Source organism: Glandiceps talaboti, chromosome 13, assembly GCF_964340395.1.
Source record: "Glandiceps talaboti chromosome 13, keGlaTala1.1, whole genome shotgun sequence".
In the NCBI taxonomy this organism is placed as follows: Eukaryota; Metazoa; Hemichordata; class Enteropneusta; family Spengelidae; genus Glandiceps; species Glandiceps talaboti.
Window position 1 is genome coordinate 10,628,512 of NC_135561.1, and position 15,448 is coordinate 10,643,959.

A 15,448-nucleotide genomic window follows, 5' to 3' on the forward strand; every position below is an offset into this window, starting at 1 on the left:
GTACGCAAATTTTGTGAATTTTGACAGCAGAGCTAGACTTAAACATTTTTCCACAAATATCGCAGACATGATCGCGTACATTATCATGTACAGCCTTGATATGCATTCGCATAGAGTGAGCAGCTGTGAATAATTTGCCACACTCCTCACACATGTAGCGTTTTAGTTTCCTGTGTACTGAGGCATCATGCTTTCTTAGGCCACCAGGTTGTTTGAATTCCTTGCCACACTTTGTACAAAGGTATTTCTGCCTGTTATCTGTGTGGATGAAGTGATGATGAAATTTTAAGGATCTTATAGTTTTGAAAGCTTTGTTGCATTCAGCACAAGAATAGGGTCTGTCAGTAGAGTGAACTGTCTGATGGTTTTGAAGTGAATCTTTCAGCCGAAATATTTTATTACACTTTCCACAAGGATACAGTCGAAGTGGTTTGCTCTGTTGGTCCTTCATAGGTATTTCATTGATACAGCTGGTAACTCTTTCATGCTTTCTTAAATTACCAATAGTTGAGAATGTTTTCTTGCAATTCTTGCATGTCAAAGAAGAAATATCCTGTGTATGTAATCTCTTATGACTCTTTAGTGTGGACAGCCATATGAAAGTTTTCCCACAAAGCTCACAAGTATGAACACAAGAAGACGACTTGGGTTCATGTCTATTTTTATAGTGTACAATTACAGAATTCTGAGAGCTAAAAAGTTTTCTGCAAACACAGCAAATGAACTTGTCTCCTTCTTGCATCCACCTTTTCATCCCTATGCCATCTTGAAATTCCTTGGCAACATTTCTATGTTTTGGTCCATTCTTTTTTTTACTAGGATTGTGTACATTTCTGTTGTGTTTATTTAGATTTCCTATACTAGAGAACGTTTTCTCACAATGTAAACATGTCATGCAAGAAACACCTTTCAAATGTATGATTTCATGGCTCCGTAGCGATGTCAATTGTTTGAATACTTTGCCACATTTTTTGCAAAGGAATTCTTCTCTTGTGTAGGTATGTTTTGTATTCTGGTGAAGTTGTAACATATCCCTTGAAGAAAACACCTTCTTACCAAAGCTACACTCGAATGACTGTGTCTGTACACACATTTGTTGTGCAAAGTGAACTCTCCGTTTATGTTTGTTCAGATTGCCAACATTTGAAAATGTCTTTGTACATATATGACAAGTTGTGGGTGAAATGTCTTGTCTGAACAAGATCTCTTTTTGTTTTGAATCAGTTGTGACATTTGTATTGTTGTCATGGAAACTACCTGAGCTGTCATTACTCTGCTCTTCAGAGTCTGTTTTTCCAACACAGTATTTGGGAAGACAGCCTTGAAATGGTGACTCTATATGTGAGTCACTAGTACATGTGGTAGAGATGTCATTCGTCATCATTATACCTCCCTCTTCACAAATAGTTTTCTCTCCCTTGGATGATGCTGAAGTATTGCCATGGTTACGTGTCATGTAGTCCTGGGGATACAAAGTGTCAGAATAATCGATCTTAATGTCAGAGTTTATTGGCTCTGTAACCATGCCAACAATAGTACTTTCATTGGCTGTTGACAATATTGCATCATCACCATTTCTATCAATTTCTTGGTCTGTATATTTGCTTGTCTCACCTTTCAAATTGGCTATTTTGTGGTTCTGTAGAGATGTCACATGTTGAAATACTTTGCCAATTTTTTGGGATGTAAATTCTTCAGGCATGTTTCTATGTTTTGTGTTCTGGTGAAACTGTAATGTATCCTTTGTAGTAAATGCCTTTCTGCAAATTCTACACTTGAATGATTGTTTCTTTGCACACTTTTGTTGTGCAAGGTGTACTCTTCCTTTGTGTTTATTCAAGTTGCCAACACTTGAAAATGTCTCCATACACACATGTACATGACAAGTTTGGGGTGAAATGTCTTGGCCTTGATCTTGTGAATCTTCCTTTGATTTCACATCTGGCACTTTTTCAGTTGTGAAACTGGTTTTGTTGTCATGGAAACTACCTGTCCACCATATTGCTTCATCATCATCATTTCTATCACTTTCTTGGTCTGTGTGTTTGTTTGTCTGACCTCCATTGTTACCATCATCACTCAATACCTTGAGATCAAGGTCATTGGAATTATCTAAGGAAGCACCAACTTGAGTAAAGAAAGGTTTGTTTTCCTGAATACCAACAATTTCAGAAAGTGTGTTCTCATTTACAGGGGTGCTGCTCCTATTGATACGTGTGTTTCCATCATCACAATCTTTTAAGGCTTTGTAGCACAGATTGCTCAAACTGTCTAACCCAAATAATTTGGCTGCAGTCCAAAGACACTTCACTTTGCTCTGTTCCACTTTCACTTTCCCACAGTACACAAAGTCTACAAGATGTTCCATGATGTCTATACCAACATCAGTGATTTCTATTTTGTTCACGATTTTCGGGGCTGAAAACTGTTTATGAAAGAATGGGCTACAGCTGGCAAGCACAGCTTGATGACAATGCAGGGTTTGGTCTTCTACACATAGCACAGCATCAGTGAAGAGAGATTGTTTACGGAACTCATTCAGTCGTTTCAACACTGATTCTGCAAGTTCAGACTCAGATAATTCTATCAGCTGTGTAGAATGTTGGTGAACATCACCATGGAAGTACAGGTTACCTGTCATAGTTACAACCCTATCATTTGTTTTCTTGATGTTTACATCTAAGTCTGAAACAGAAAAGGATAAAGTTACAAAAAAGACAAAAGATAATTATTCACTGTACCATCAGCATTTAAAAAAAAAAACAGAGTTAAACTGAATGCTTTCTGTAATTACAAAGTCTTGAGATTTTTGTTCCTAAACACAATAATCGTTGGAATGCTACAGAACATATGTGATTAGTTATGTTTGAAGTACATGTACCAAATTTATCTGAACTTGAGGACTGCATTTTTAAGATATAGTCTAATTACTGAAAATCGTTAATTATGCACAATGACTTATTAAAACTAAAAGTTACATCACCTTGAAATTTGCAGGATATGTGCAATTAGTTATGTTTGAACTTGCATATCAAATTATATTGAATTTGAAGTATGCATTCTTAGATATAGCCTAATTAATGAAACCCATTAATTATGCAAATGACTCATTAAAACTAAGAGTTACACCAACAAGCTTTATGAGACATGTGCACCCTGGTATCATGAATGTATGTACCAAATTACCTAGAACTTGAAGGTTGCACTTTGCATATATCCTAATTACTGAAAATCGTTAATTATGCAAATGACTCATTAACTAAAACTGAAAGCTACATCAACAAGTTTTTCATGACGTGTGTGCTTTGTTTTGGCGAGGATGATGGTTCCAATATACTAAAGGACATGTGAATATTTGTTGAAGAGGACGGTTCAAACCGATTTTCCAATCATCGATTTCAACGATCACGGTTGATGAAAGGTCACGAAAGGGGCTGAATCAGTGAGTAAGGATAAAGCACATGATGTACCCGACATTTTTTGGTCATGAGACCTCTATTTTGTGTGACACGGAAAAAGTAACAGTGGGATAATGTAATGTACTACTACTCGTATACTTACGAGTCACGAACTAGCCGCCGCGCTGAATGTCATCGCAGAGAAATTATTGATCAATTGCAACATCCGTGTTGATTTTATCACGTGTGTGTGAGGACATGTGTGATATAACGATGTATATGAACTAGTTTTCCTGGTAATGTCAAAAAAATACCTTCACAAGTTCCTCTTGCAAGTTTCGTCTGCCATGATTGATCCGCAATGCATTGTGGGATTTGCGGACTATGTACATGATGCACATGTGGCATCTGACAAATGTCTCAGTGAATCTATCACTACGATACACACATTGTACGGTCACTACCATCTATGATAAAACTGAATGACCACCAAATTTCATTTACGTGTCATGTCACGGGTGACCTTGGTGTTATTAAAGTGTGTAAACACAATCAAACAAAACATGCAAAAAACTAAATACTACATATCGGACGTTTGCGCATTCATAACAAACCACACGGAGTCCAGGAATGTTACAAACAGACAAACAAACAATCAAACAAACAAACAAACAAACAAACAAACAAACAAACAAACAAACAAACAAACAAACAAACAAACAAACATACATACATACATACATACATACATACATACATACATACATACATACATACATACATACATACATACATACATACATACATACATACATACATACATACATACATACATACATACATACATACTAAAAAACAAAATATGCACGAGTAAATGAAAATTCCATTGTCAACACATACATTTACGGGTCTGTATACTATTATTAAATCTCGGCATTTTCCTTACAAGAGACTGTACTAGTCGACAAGACACAAGTTTTGTTCATGTACACTGCATGCATGTATGTGGGGTGGGAAACAGAAGGTGAAGATGTTTTGTAATAGCTCTAGAATGGACCAATGACGCCAGCATTAAAAAAATAGCGCAAAAACTGTTGTACGTGATTTATGCATGCGCAAATACAGGTTGTAGTGTGTCTGTAGCTGTGCATGTATATGTGTCCTGATCGATATGCTAGATGTCGTATGGTGACGTACGTATAATGTCCTGTCAAATGAGGTCACGGTGCGACGGCGTGGGGTGGTATTCTCCATTCAATACAGAGATTGCTATGTGGTCAAAATCGCACTTCGGAATTTTTATACAGTACTTTGGTGTGAAGCTGGTGTACACCAATACACGTACTTGCATATGTATGTGTCTGATCGATCTCGTAGTGGTATAACTGTGAAAAGGAGAACACGAAAATCAAAGCTAAAACAGTAAAAGACATAACGCCGGTAACACACCCCTAAGTAAAATGAAATCGTCCTTCCAATCACCTCTCCTTTGGTCAATATTCTGATACATTTAGGTCAGTGACGTCACGATAAAATTTTGGTATTTTTCCATTCATTTCCAGCTCTTTACAGCCATAAGTTTCTTTACGTCGAAGGCAACGGTACGGATTTTGATGAAGTCCCGATTTTGTGTTTGTAATCGTATTGCACTCCCAAGGAAAGGATTCAACCATGAGTGTTGCTATAGTTGGAGCTGGAAAGATGGGCCAAGCAATGGTCAGGGGATTCCTTCGGGCTGGTAAGAAGTTTTGTACTATAAATCTAGGGTACATCGACACATGTAGTAGCGACAGGTTGTTTTACATGTACGTAGATATTGCACCATGTCGCGTGTATGATGGGGACGTTGACAATGGAACAGTGAAAATATGCCCCTTTCAGGATTGCCACCATTCATTATTATCTCGCTCAATAAAATATGGTGTTATTACTGTTAAGACAACGTCGATACGATAGTAGCTTGACTGTGACCATCGGCATCTGTACACACGTGACGCGACATCAATCAGAGCAGTTCATAACTTTAAGCTAGTCATGAAAAAAATTGAAATGTGTGAAAAACATGTATTATAAAAATTAAGCCTCGGTAATAAATTTGTATAATATAAAGATACCAAAGTACCTTTATTAATATTCTGTGAAGTGCTTTATTTTTACAAGGACTATAAAGGACAGTTTTCGTTACCTCCTCTTACGACGTAATGTCCGCCCGCTAGTAAAAGTTGACACAGTGTTATGGCGTTAGCATTGCAACGAATTTTTTTTTGAGATACTTTTCGAGGACTTTTCCAGCATATCTTCTCAGTGAAATATGTTTCAAAACAATATTCTTTAAGATTTACCGACTAGACTGCCATTCAAAATGTACCGGCAAAATGTATAAGCTTGGATCTGACGATAGCTGAAAACGTGAACTTCGTAATGGCGGTATTACAAGTACAACCACATTGAACCATGGTCCTCTAGATCGTACATGTACCTCCTCCCTCCTTGCAGACGGAGTAAGTCAGAATCGAGTCTCATATTCCGTCTGCAAGCAGGATTATCTACTTCCCGGAGAAATTTACTTTGTTCATTAAAAAAAATGCAGCAAGGTTGTTGTCTTATCCAAAAATTTTCAATTTTCTGCTAAAATGTTTGAATATTCATTGAAGTTTGAAGTGATTATTATTGTATACTGTGGGGTGGGGGGGGGGGCTCTGACACACTGCATGTTAAAAAATCTGAAATCATGAATTATTTTATATCGCTCTATATAATACTCCATTCATTTTAGGTGTGGTATCAGCAAATCGTGTCATTGGAAGTTCTCCAGACCCTGATTGCCTTACTGAGATTGGGGTAAGTTCAATTTAATGTCAAGTTGTCTGCTCAATATAGTCACAATTTCACCCGCCAGTGACAGTGTAATGAAATCTCTGGCAAATTCCCAAAATCACATTTATCCCTACTTTACCAAAGTTAATTATCATAAAATCTCTGGCAGATTTTCAATTCACAATTAAACCTCTCTTTAGTAAATGAAACTTATAAAATAATTCAACATGAATTGCTCTTTAATTCTACGTGAAGCAGAAGTAAATATCAGATAATGACAGACAGTAATTTTGTCACAGATAAATAATGATAATAATTAATGTTATATAGTGCTTTCCCACTCTGTGCTCAAAGCACTTTACAATTATTACCCCTGGCACAGATCTATAGCGACACAATGGCCCTTTACTTCCTCAACTCCCTGGGGAGCATACAATCTATTGCAGATGTGTCTGTAATGATTTAAAAATCAAAATTGTTATGGTTTTCGTTGTAATGTAGATCTGGAAATATCCCTTCTATAATGTGTTCAAAGGAAACTGTCATACTTAAATGTAATTACCACATCATCACTTGAAGTGAAACACTTGTTTGTTTGTGCTGTACCCGGTCATGTAATATAGTTTTAAATGCCATGTCTTTCCTTAAGAAAAATATATGCACAAATATTTTCCTGAATAATTTCCAGACAGTGTTGCAATAAGCACCTGCTACTTGCTTTATATTCAAGGTAAAAAAAAATTGTAATCAGAAAAGAATATAATACAGAATCATGGATAGCATGTCAAGAAAAAAACTGTAATATTCATGGTTCTTCATAATATATTTTCCAATGAATTTAACTTCAAAACACAGATTTGGTATGTAAGTGCTTAAGGAAAATTCCATCATTTATGAGCAGAGAGGTGGTTTCTGACTTCATTTCTAATTTTGATTTGTGAACTTAGGCTTAGATGATGTTATCTTATGTGTAAAGTAAACATGCATCATTAGTTTGATGTCAAATGGGTCATATCCTGTACTCCTACTCTGTGATATCTTGCTATCAAGCTGGTATACCTGTAATAGTCTGTATGAAACTATGTGTAGTGCCTTGCTATCAGCAGTCACTTCAGGTCTGCGTCTGCCACATAAGATCAAAATATTTAGACCTCCCCCCCCCCCTTGAACTTGTGATGAGAAGTTCAAACAGAGGTCATTATGTAGATTAGGTTCAAACAGGCAAAATAGTTTCTGCATCTTGTGATATTAGACTGATTGTTGTTAATGGTGATTGTTTGTTTGGAAACCCCATGTATCAGCATCAAAAGGCTGACATCAGGATCAGTTTGACTCCTTTTACTAAAGCAGAATTGGCTGCAACCAAAACTAGTTGGAATGTGCTGAATATAGGGTGGTTTAGTATAGTCATGGTTGAGAATAGCCTACGTGGTGTCTTGAAAGATTGAATGCTAGGACACTATTTCAGTTATCCTATAACCGCCATTTTGATTTTTTGATTTTCACTTGTCCAACTGAAACTTCAAAAAACCAAAATGGCAGTTTCTAGGATAGCTGAAATAATGTTGTAGCATTAGTCCTTCAAGATTTCTGGTAGGCTGGTTTGAGAAGCCTGATGCGGCTGAACAACAGTACATATCTTACAGTTATCCTAACTGTCACTTTGATTTTTTTTTATTTTCACTCATCCTTCCAACAACCGAAACTACGAAAAACCAAAATGGCAATTTCTAGGATAGCTGAAATAGTATTGTAGTGTTAGTCCTTCAAGACTTCAGTTAGGCTAGGTTGAAAAACCTGATGGGGCTGAACAACAATAGCTATGTTACAGCCTAATTTGTAGACAGTTATTGTCACAAGTCCTTCTTTATTCACAGCTTCCATTTAATAATTGTTTGTGGGTACAATTTTCTTTTGTAGAGTCTAGGTGTAAGGACCACTCTTGATAATTCAGAAGCTGTAGATTCCAGTGATATTATTCTACTGGCAGTCAAACCACACATCATGCCATATGTACTAGATGAAATAGCTCCAAATATTAAGAAAGATCATTTGGTCATATCAGTGGCTGCTGGCATCAAAATTGACTATATGGAGAAGGTAAGGACTCAAAGTCAACATAAATCATAGACACACAAATTAATTAGTCCAAAGGTACATTTTAAATAACTCCATACAGAACTGAAATACTACAGTAAAGCAGATCTATTTGGATGGCTGAAGTCATCAGTTTTAGTTAAAACACTACGGTCAGAGACCAACTATTGTGGCCCTCTTGGGGAGTCCAAAAGTTGCTTCAGAATAGCACTCCTAGTGGCCACATATTATAATCTTTTGTTTTTGTGACACTGGACCTATGGCACCAGCCTTATCTCTCCTACCATGATGTATTTAGACAGAATTTCAGATTACCAGAACTTGGCAGAAATTACAATTATCTGTAAAATTCTCTTCTATTTTTTAAATTTTAAATGTAGAAATTGCCAGAACATGCCAGAGTAGTGAGATTGATGCCAAACACACCTTGTGTTGTTGGAGAAGGAGCAATTTTCTTTTCTAGAGGTGCATCAGCCACACAAAGTGATGCTCAAACAGTACTCAAATACTTCTCCAGTATTGGCTACTGCTCTGAAGGTGATGAATCTTTCATTGATGCTGTGACTGGTGTTAGTGGATGTGGTCCAGCTTATGTAAGTAGTCTATTTGATATTGTATGCTTTGGTGTATACTTTCCAGGGTTTTATATGTGCAATATTTAATGAAATTGGGAAAAGCTTATCCTAGTCCCACTGTCCATATGTGACCTAAACTTCTCAATTTTATCAGACAAAGGGGTGGCTAAGTATGCCTGCAATTTACAAATACAGAAATAATTTTACAGCAACATGGTGGTTTTTTTAGTACAGAATTTCCCATACAAACCATTTAATAGCATAAAGGAAACCTGATATATTCACATATTTGTTTCATATGTATATACAGAGATGAGGCTGGGATGAGAACTTAATCCAGCCTCATTTAAAAATTAAAAATTCATGTTTGTTTGTATGTTTTGGGGTGTTTTTGTTTTTTTAGCTTTCTGTGTGTGTGTGGGGGGGGGGGTGTTTGCAAGTAAAATAAATTGCCAGTATTATGATTTTTTTGAAAACAGGTGTATCTCCTTTTCCACTTTTGACAAAAAAGATTGTAATTCATTGATCTAACCCTGCTGTTTCTCTTTTTTCATGTGTAAATATTAAAGTTGTTAATTTACTTTTCAAGGATGATAAAATGTGATTACTAAAATTTTGTATGAGTTCAAATAATTACGCAGATGTGCTTGTTGGACAAGTTTTGTTTTCTCTAAATCCCATTACCTTATCATGTATGTCTGATTGCTAATGCAATATAGGAATAGTTGATGAGAGTACTGTAGACATGTAATATTCATGGTACATGGTGTTTCATCTGTCTGGGTCTGGGTCTAATTGTTATTTGTCTGTGTTTAAAAGTGACCAGACATTATAGTAGTAGACCTGACATACTGTGGTTTGCATACTAATGAACTTGTCTGGAATTAAACCAATATCTTTTACTATAAAAGGGTAATGAACCCTGATGACTTTTTTCAGCGAGGGTGGTGACAAGTACAAATGTACCAAATTTTCCATATCATTATGATTTTATTGGGGTTCCCCACCAAAATTATGGTATGGTGGATATATACCTAGTACCACAATATGTATGTGAAAATGTTATTTTTATACCTTATTCCACACCTTCACACTACAATTTTAGGGGATGAAGTTGCAGGTAAATAAAAATCTGTAACTCATACTGAGGCAACACAAAACATGCAAAATCCCAGGAGAAGGGTGTTTCTAATCATCCATCCTTGTAAATTCATCTGAACCAAATCAACATATTTATATATCATACCCTTAGCACCTGCTAGAATACATTTAGGGGAATCGTTGGGCAAATGAGAGTGAATGCAAATGTACACAAGCAGCAGATTTTTGCCTACCTAATAATTGACACTTTGGGTGCATTTATTTTTATCCTATTGCAGGGATTCTGTGCTATTGATGCAGTAGCAGATGGTGGTGTAAAGATGGGTTTGCCAAGACATCTGGCACTGAAACTAGCTGCACAGACATTGCTGGTAAATTTTTTTCTAATGTTTTTGTTGGCTTTAACTTTCAAACATCTTGGTGTTCATACTCAAGGGATAAAATCAGATTTAGTTTGAAAACAGAGCATTGTGTACACTTCAGCATAGAATTTAAATTAAAGCCTGGAGTCAGAATAGAGAAATGAATTTATAGCCGAATCTCACTGTTTTGTATGATGTTTGTGTTTTATATAATACATTGTAATGTATATTGGAAATTCCTGTTGCCTACATGTACAGGGAGATTAATGATAGCAATTGCTTGAATGAAAGACTGCTACTGAGATATCATATATATGGTAGAATACATCAGTTCTGGAAAGAGGGGTTACACTTGTAGACAAATTGAAACAAAAATCCAGGAGATGCCTTGAAATTTAAGCAACTTTAAGTATACGAACCCAGGATTCTAGCTAACCATGATACATCACATCATTCAATGTGTCTATTTATCTCTATCTAGGGTGCAGCTAAGATGGTTTTGGACACTGGCAGACATCCCATGGATTTAAAGGATGAAGTGTGTTCACCTGGAGGTGCTACCATTACTGCTATTCATCAACTAGAAGAAGATGGATTCAGAAGATGTCTGATGAATGCAGTCCAAGCTGCATCTAAACGAGCAAGTGACTTGGCTCAGCAGAAGTAAAGATTACAGTCAGATTTTGACACAAGCTGTTACATCTCATTTACTAATAGTTGAGTCAACTTTCATTGTAAGAGTACAGTGCTTTCGTTCATGTTTTGCTGTTCTTGTTGGTAAAACCTCTCTGCTTGTTTGCCATTTTAGATCATTTTGGATCTTAAACGTTCATGTTGGAAAACGGCCACTTTTATATCAAAGGAAAACGACAACATTTTAGGCAATTAGGCAACCTTTGCAACTGAGATTTACAGTTTTCAACCTTTTTTTAACATCAGTCCTTTTGTATTTGAACTGCTCTCTGGTTTAGATAGCAACATTTAGTTTAACACTAACAACATTCCTGCCATATTTACAGCAAATTATTTTGATTCATAAAATGTGTCTTGGTTGATTTGACATGAAGCCTGTTATGAGGTAGTACATAATATATTAATTTCAAGTCATCAATTTACTGGCTTATAGATGTCTGATTACATGCACGTACCGGTACTCGTACTTTGACCAGTGACAGTGGCACGCTACATGTATGAGTACCAAGTGTGCCCTCAATGTTGGATTGGGTATCTTTTCCTTTTGGCAACCAAGGAGTACATAAAACTACAAAGCTAGCTAGATACATTTCCAAGACTATGTAGAGTTTACAATGATATTCCTTTTTCAGTATAAAACCTCATTCATTCACAAACAATTTGTACCTGCATTTGGCATGCCGGCTTATCTTTACAACAACATCACTTTGTGATATCATTTAAGATAATTATAGTATGTCAACCCACTGAGTAGAATTGCATTCCATGGAAAGTTCTTGAATTTCTAGATGATAGAAATGTATTAAGAGCAGATGTGTTGACCAATGAAATGATCAACACTCCTGGAAAATGACCAAAGTTGATCTTAATATTCCTGGAAAACTGATGAATAACACTCGTAGTAAAGTCCTGGAATTTTATTTGACTTTAAGTTTCACAGCCTTGTAGTTACAACTAGTGCTGCTCGAGTTAACAGATGTGTTTCTCATTTCAGGCCACATGGTTTTATATCCCTTAATTGTTTATATCAAACATTAACATAAAACCACTATTATTATTTGCAATTTTAAGGCAAAGAGAATATTTATCCTGAAAATAAGTTATTATGTCATAATTATTTATATCTCGTGTGCTTTAGTTTTGTCCATCATGCACGTTTTCTTGCAATCCTAAGATGTTTCTGTTTACATTCAGTATTCTAGGCAAAACAAGTTGTATATTAAACAATACCCATATATCTTGACCCGCATAATATTCAATGTAATGTCTGTTGCAAATTAAAAATATTATCTCATGCAACTTTACTCTGTAATGTTTAGCATCAGAGATATGAAAAATATTCTCTATATTTTATAATGCGAGGTTGTCTTCTCTCTAACACTTTCTCTCTGCAAAACTTATCTCTGAAAGCATAGTCATCAGAGTAAAACTAATTTTTTGTTTTGTTTTTCTAAAACGTTTTCTGTATAGCTTTAGTCATTAATTTTCAAAGCAACAACTTTCATCTTTATTTACACTTTTGTTGTCACATTTATAATTTATTTCCATACCACTCAGCCTTAAAGCTTTATAATTTAACGTACAGGAAAACTAATGATTTCCTAACATATTTGTCATTCTAAGGTGCATACATTTACTGTCCCAGTTTGTTTATATTCACAGTTGAGTGTCTTTGTATGATTTCTGGGCGTCTCTTTCAGTGGAAGCAAAGAGATTACATCATTGAATCACATTTACATGTGATTCATATATGCATAAAAGGCTCACACGTTCATATGCATTATAAGTATGTGTAAAGAGATTGCATGAAATAACAGCTTTCACATGATTGACATTATGTGCCTAGAACTGAGAAGGTTTGCATGTTCATTTGCATTAGGATATGATATAATGTGTTTGTTGCATTGCAGTGTAAATATCAATAGTATGCGCATGCATAATGCAAGTATAAATCACTAGTGATGAAACAATCCTGTATCCGAAGGGTTGATTATATATCAGCAGATTCTTATGAAAATTAAGTTACTAAGTATAAACATTGCATAATAATTTTAAGTCAGCACAACATGTTTTACTATTTAGTTCAACAGCATTTCATACATGATAGCGTGTCTTTGAATCATTTGTCTGCAGTACTATTAGAGTAGTTTAATAGTAGAATAAAAGACATTCATACTCGTGTGCTTACCATTGATCCAAGAAAACAGAGAATTTTAGTCAATACTCTCAAAACCATTGTTCTAGTGTAGTTTGATCAAAATATAAGAGTACAATAAAGTGTTTACATCGTGAAGCAGGTGATTTAAAATATTGTCTTTACCCTCAGACAACTACGTCCTGGTTCTCTGAACTTTACCAAAATATAACTGTCTTATCAAATATTTACGTAGTAATTGAAGACCATACTCTAGTAACAGATTTTTTGAAAATCAGATTACCCTCAGACAATTATGTCTTGGTTGGCTGAACTTTAGCAAAAATAGAGTTTATTATGTGAAACAGGTGATATATCTATAACTGTTTTATAAAATATTTCTTGTTTAAAGACCGAGTACAAGATATAATAGGAACCCGCCATGTTAAATGTTGCATCGTGGGAAATGTGGTTATAAATACTAATCAATTAGTATTATGAACAATATTGTTATATTGTTTGAAACTACAAACGATCAATTCATAGTCACCCTGACCATTGTGGGAGGTTTACTTTATCGGTAGCTCCAGATAAGGTAATACGATAACCTCAGATAATCCCAATAATCCCTTTGCATCTCGACATGCTCAGTCTAGATTGCAAGTTCCCTATTAGACTTACCATTTTCTGGAAAATCAGATATTATTTTTATTATTAAACTTTATCTAAATTCGATAGACTGTTGAGCCAAAGGCTCTACTCACACAGTGTTGCGATAAAAATATACAATATATACATTAAAATGGGGTTCTCTTATTATTACATCTTACATTTATTGTACAAGAAAAATGTTCGCATACTAATTAGCATACTAGAATGCTGTGGTATTGCATTCTTTTATGTGAAGCAACACTACAGTATGAATATTAATTTCTACATAATTCTGCATACGGGTGCTAGTTACAGAGTGATACAAAAGAAAGTTACATATCAACATGCTGTATCTCATATATGTCAATATGAATTCGTTACACAATTCAGTGAAATTTAATGTTCACTATTATTTATGTATTTATTTTGATACGGACTTTGAAACATATGCAATTCATATTACATTGGCATTTAGCCATTAAAGCTTGAAGCATTACAAGAAAAGCAACATATTCTGATAATAGAAGTGGTAGAACATGAATAGATGATACTGGCGATCATCATTTATCTTTGATCCATCGATGTTACAATGATTAAAGAAGAGTTTATTATATGTTAATAAAGATGAATATTCGTTGAATTTGACTACAGTGTGGTTGTATCTTATTTCATGGTGTGCACTCCTTTGGTGTGTCTGTATCTTTGATTACCTTCTTGTGTAGGGAGCTCATATGTGCGTGCCTTTGTTACTTATAGGGTCTACAGGCAATACAGTCTCCTGAATTGTTTACTTGTGTCAGTGTTTGTCATCTATATCTCATATAAAGTAAAACTACTTGATGGATATGAGTGATATGTGGTACACAAATTTTTGAAAGTTTGTTACTTTTTGGTATGAATATTAATAAGCTAATTTGCTTACAAACTTCCCTTGTAGCTTCACATGGCATTATATATACGTGAATGCTCTGTTGAAAGAGTATGAACTGTTTAGTCAGCAAGTTTATCATGGAATTCTTGTTAACTCGTTTTAAGTTAGCATGGCTAGAATGTCTTGATACATGTATTGACTATATAGTGGTGTGTGTGTGTGTGTTTTATAGGTTTGTGTTTCAAGTGAAAGTCAGTATTGGGTGGATGGGAACTTTAATAGTAACGACTTTTAGCTCCCCGTATGGGAGCTGATGTCTGTCTGTATTATCAACCAATCGCCTCCTGCGATCAGGCTAAAAACGTAAACATGTACTACGAAGGTCAATTCAGGCAAAATAACGAAGGTAAAATAGCAATGAACGATTAGCCGACATCTACATCGGATTTTAATCAGATTGACGATTATACTAGTTAATTAATTACTGTTCACCTTTTGTATTTTGTTACGTCCTGGCAGATCGATCTTGACAAAAGCCTGCTACCTTCAGAGGACAATCATTCCATACGATTTATAAATAATATACATTTCCCTAATTTGCATATAAGATTTACAGGTTTTTTAAATGTATTTTGACAATCATTTGCTCGAGTGAAATGGAAGGTGACATACCATGTATGCTAATTGACATGTATAATCTCTAAGTCTCCATGATGAACAGAGTAAACATTCAACAATGTAAATTTAGT

At 35.2% G+C, this 15,448-nt stretch overlaps 1 protein-coding gene across 1 annotated transcript; it reads left to right on the plus strand.

Moving 5' to 3' along the window:
• The first annotated feature begins 4,982 nt into the window (after positions 1 to 4,982).
• LOC144444582 (pyrroline-5-carboxylate reductase 2-like) lies at positions 4,983 to 11,722 on the plus strand. The gene is made up of 6 exons (XM_078134060.1): positions 4,983 to 5,136; positions 6,175 to 6,239; positions 8,136 to 8,315; positions 8,693 to 8,905; positions 10,267 to 10,359; positions 10,832 to 11,722. Exons 1-6 carry the CDS (start codon positions 5,070 to 5,072, stop codon positions 11,015 to 11,017), a joined length of 804 nt encoding a protein of 267 aa, XP_077990186.1. The 5' UTR covers positions 4,983 to 5,069; the 3' UTR covers positions 11,018 to 11,722.
• The last annotated feature ends 3,726 nt before the right edge of the window (positions 11,723 to 15,448 follow it).

Excerpts from the sequence above, each read along its gene's own strand:
- LOC144444582 (XM_078134060.1), top strand. The coding sequence starts at position 5,070 with ATGAGTGTTGCTATAGTTGGAGCTGGAAAGATGGGCCAAGCAATGGTC. Across the intron at positions 8,906-10,266 it reads GTGGATGTGGTCCAGCTTAT|GGATTCTGTGCTATTGATGC; the intron begins GTAAGTAGTCTA and ends ATCCTATTGCAG. Across the intron at positions 10,360-10,831 it reads TAGCTGCACAGACATTGCTG|GGTGCAGCTAAGATGGTTTT; the intron begins GTAAATTTTTTT and ends ATCTCTATCTAG.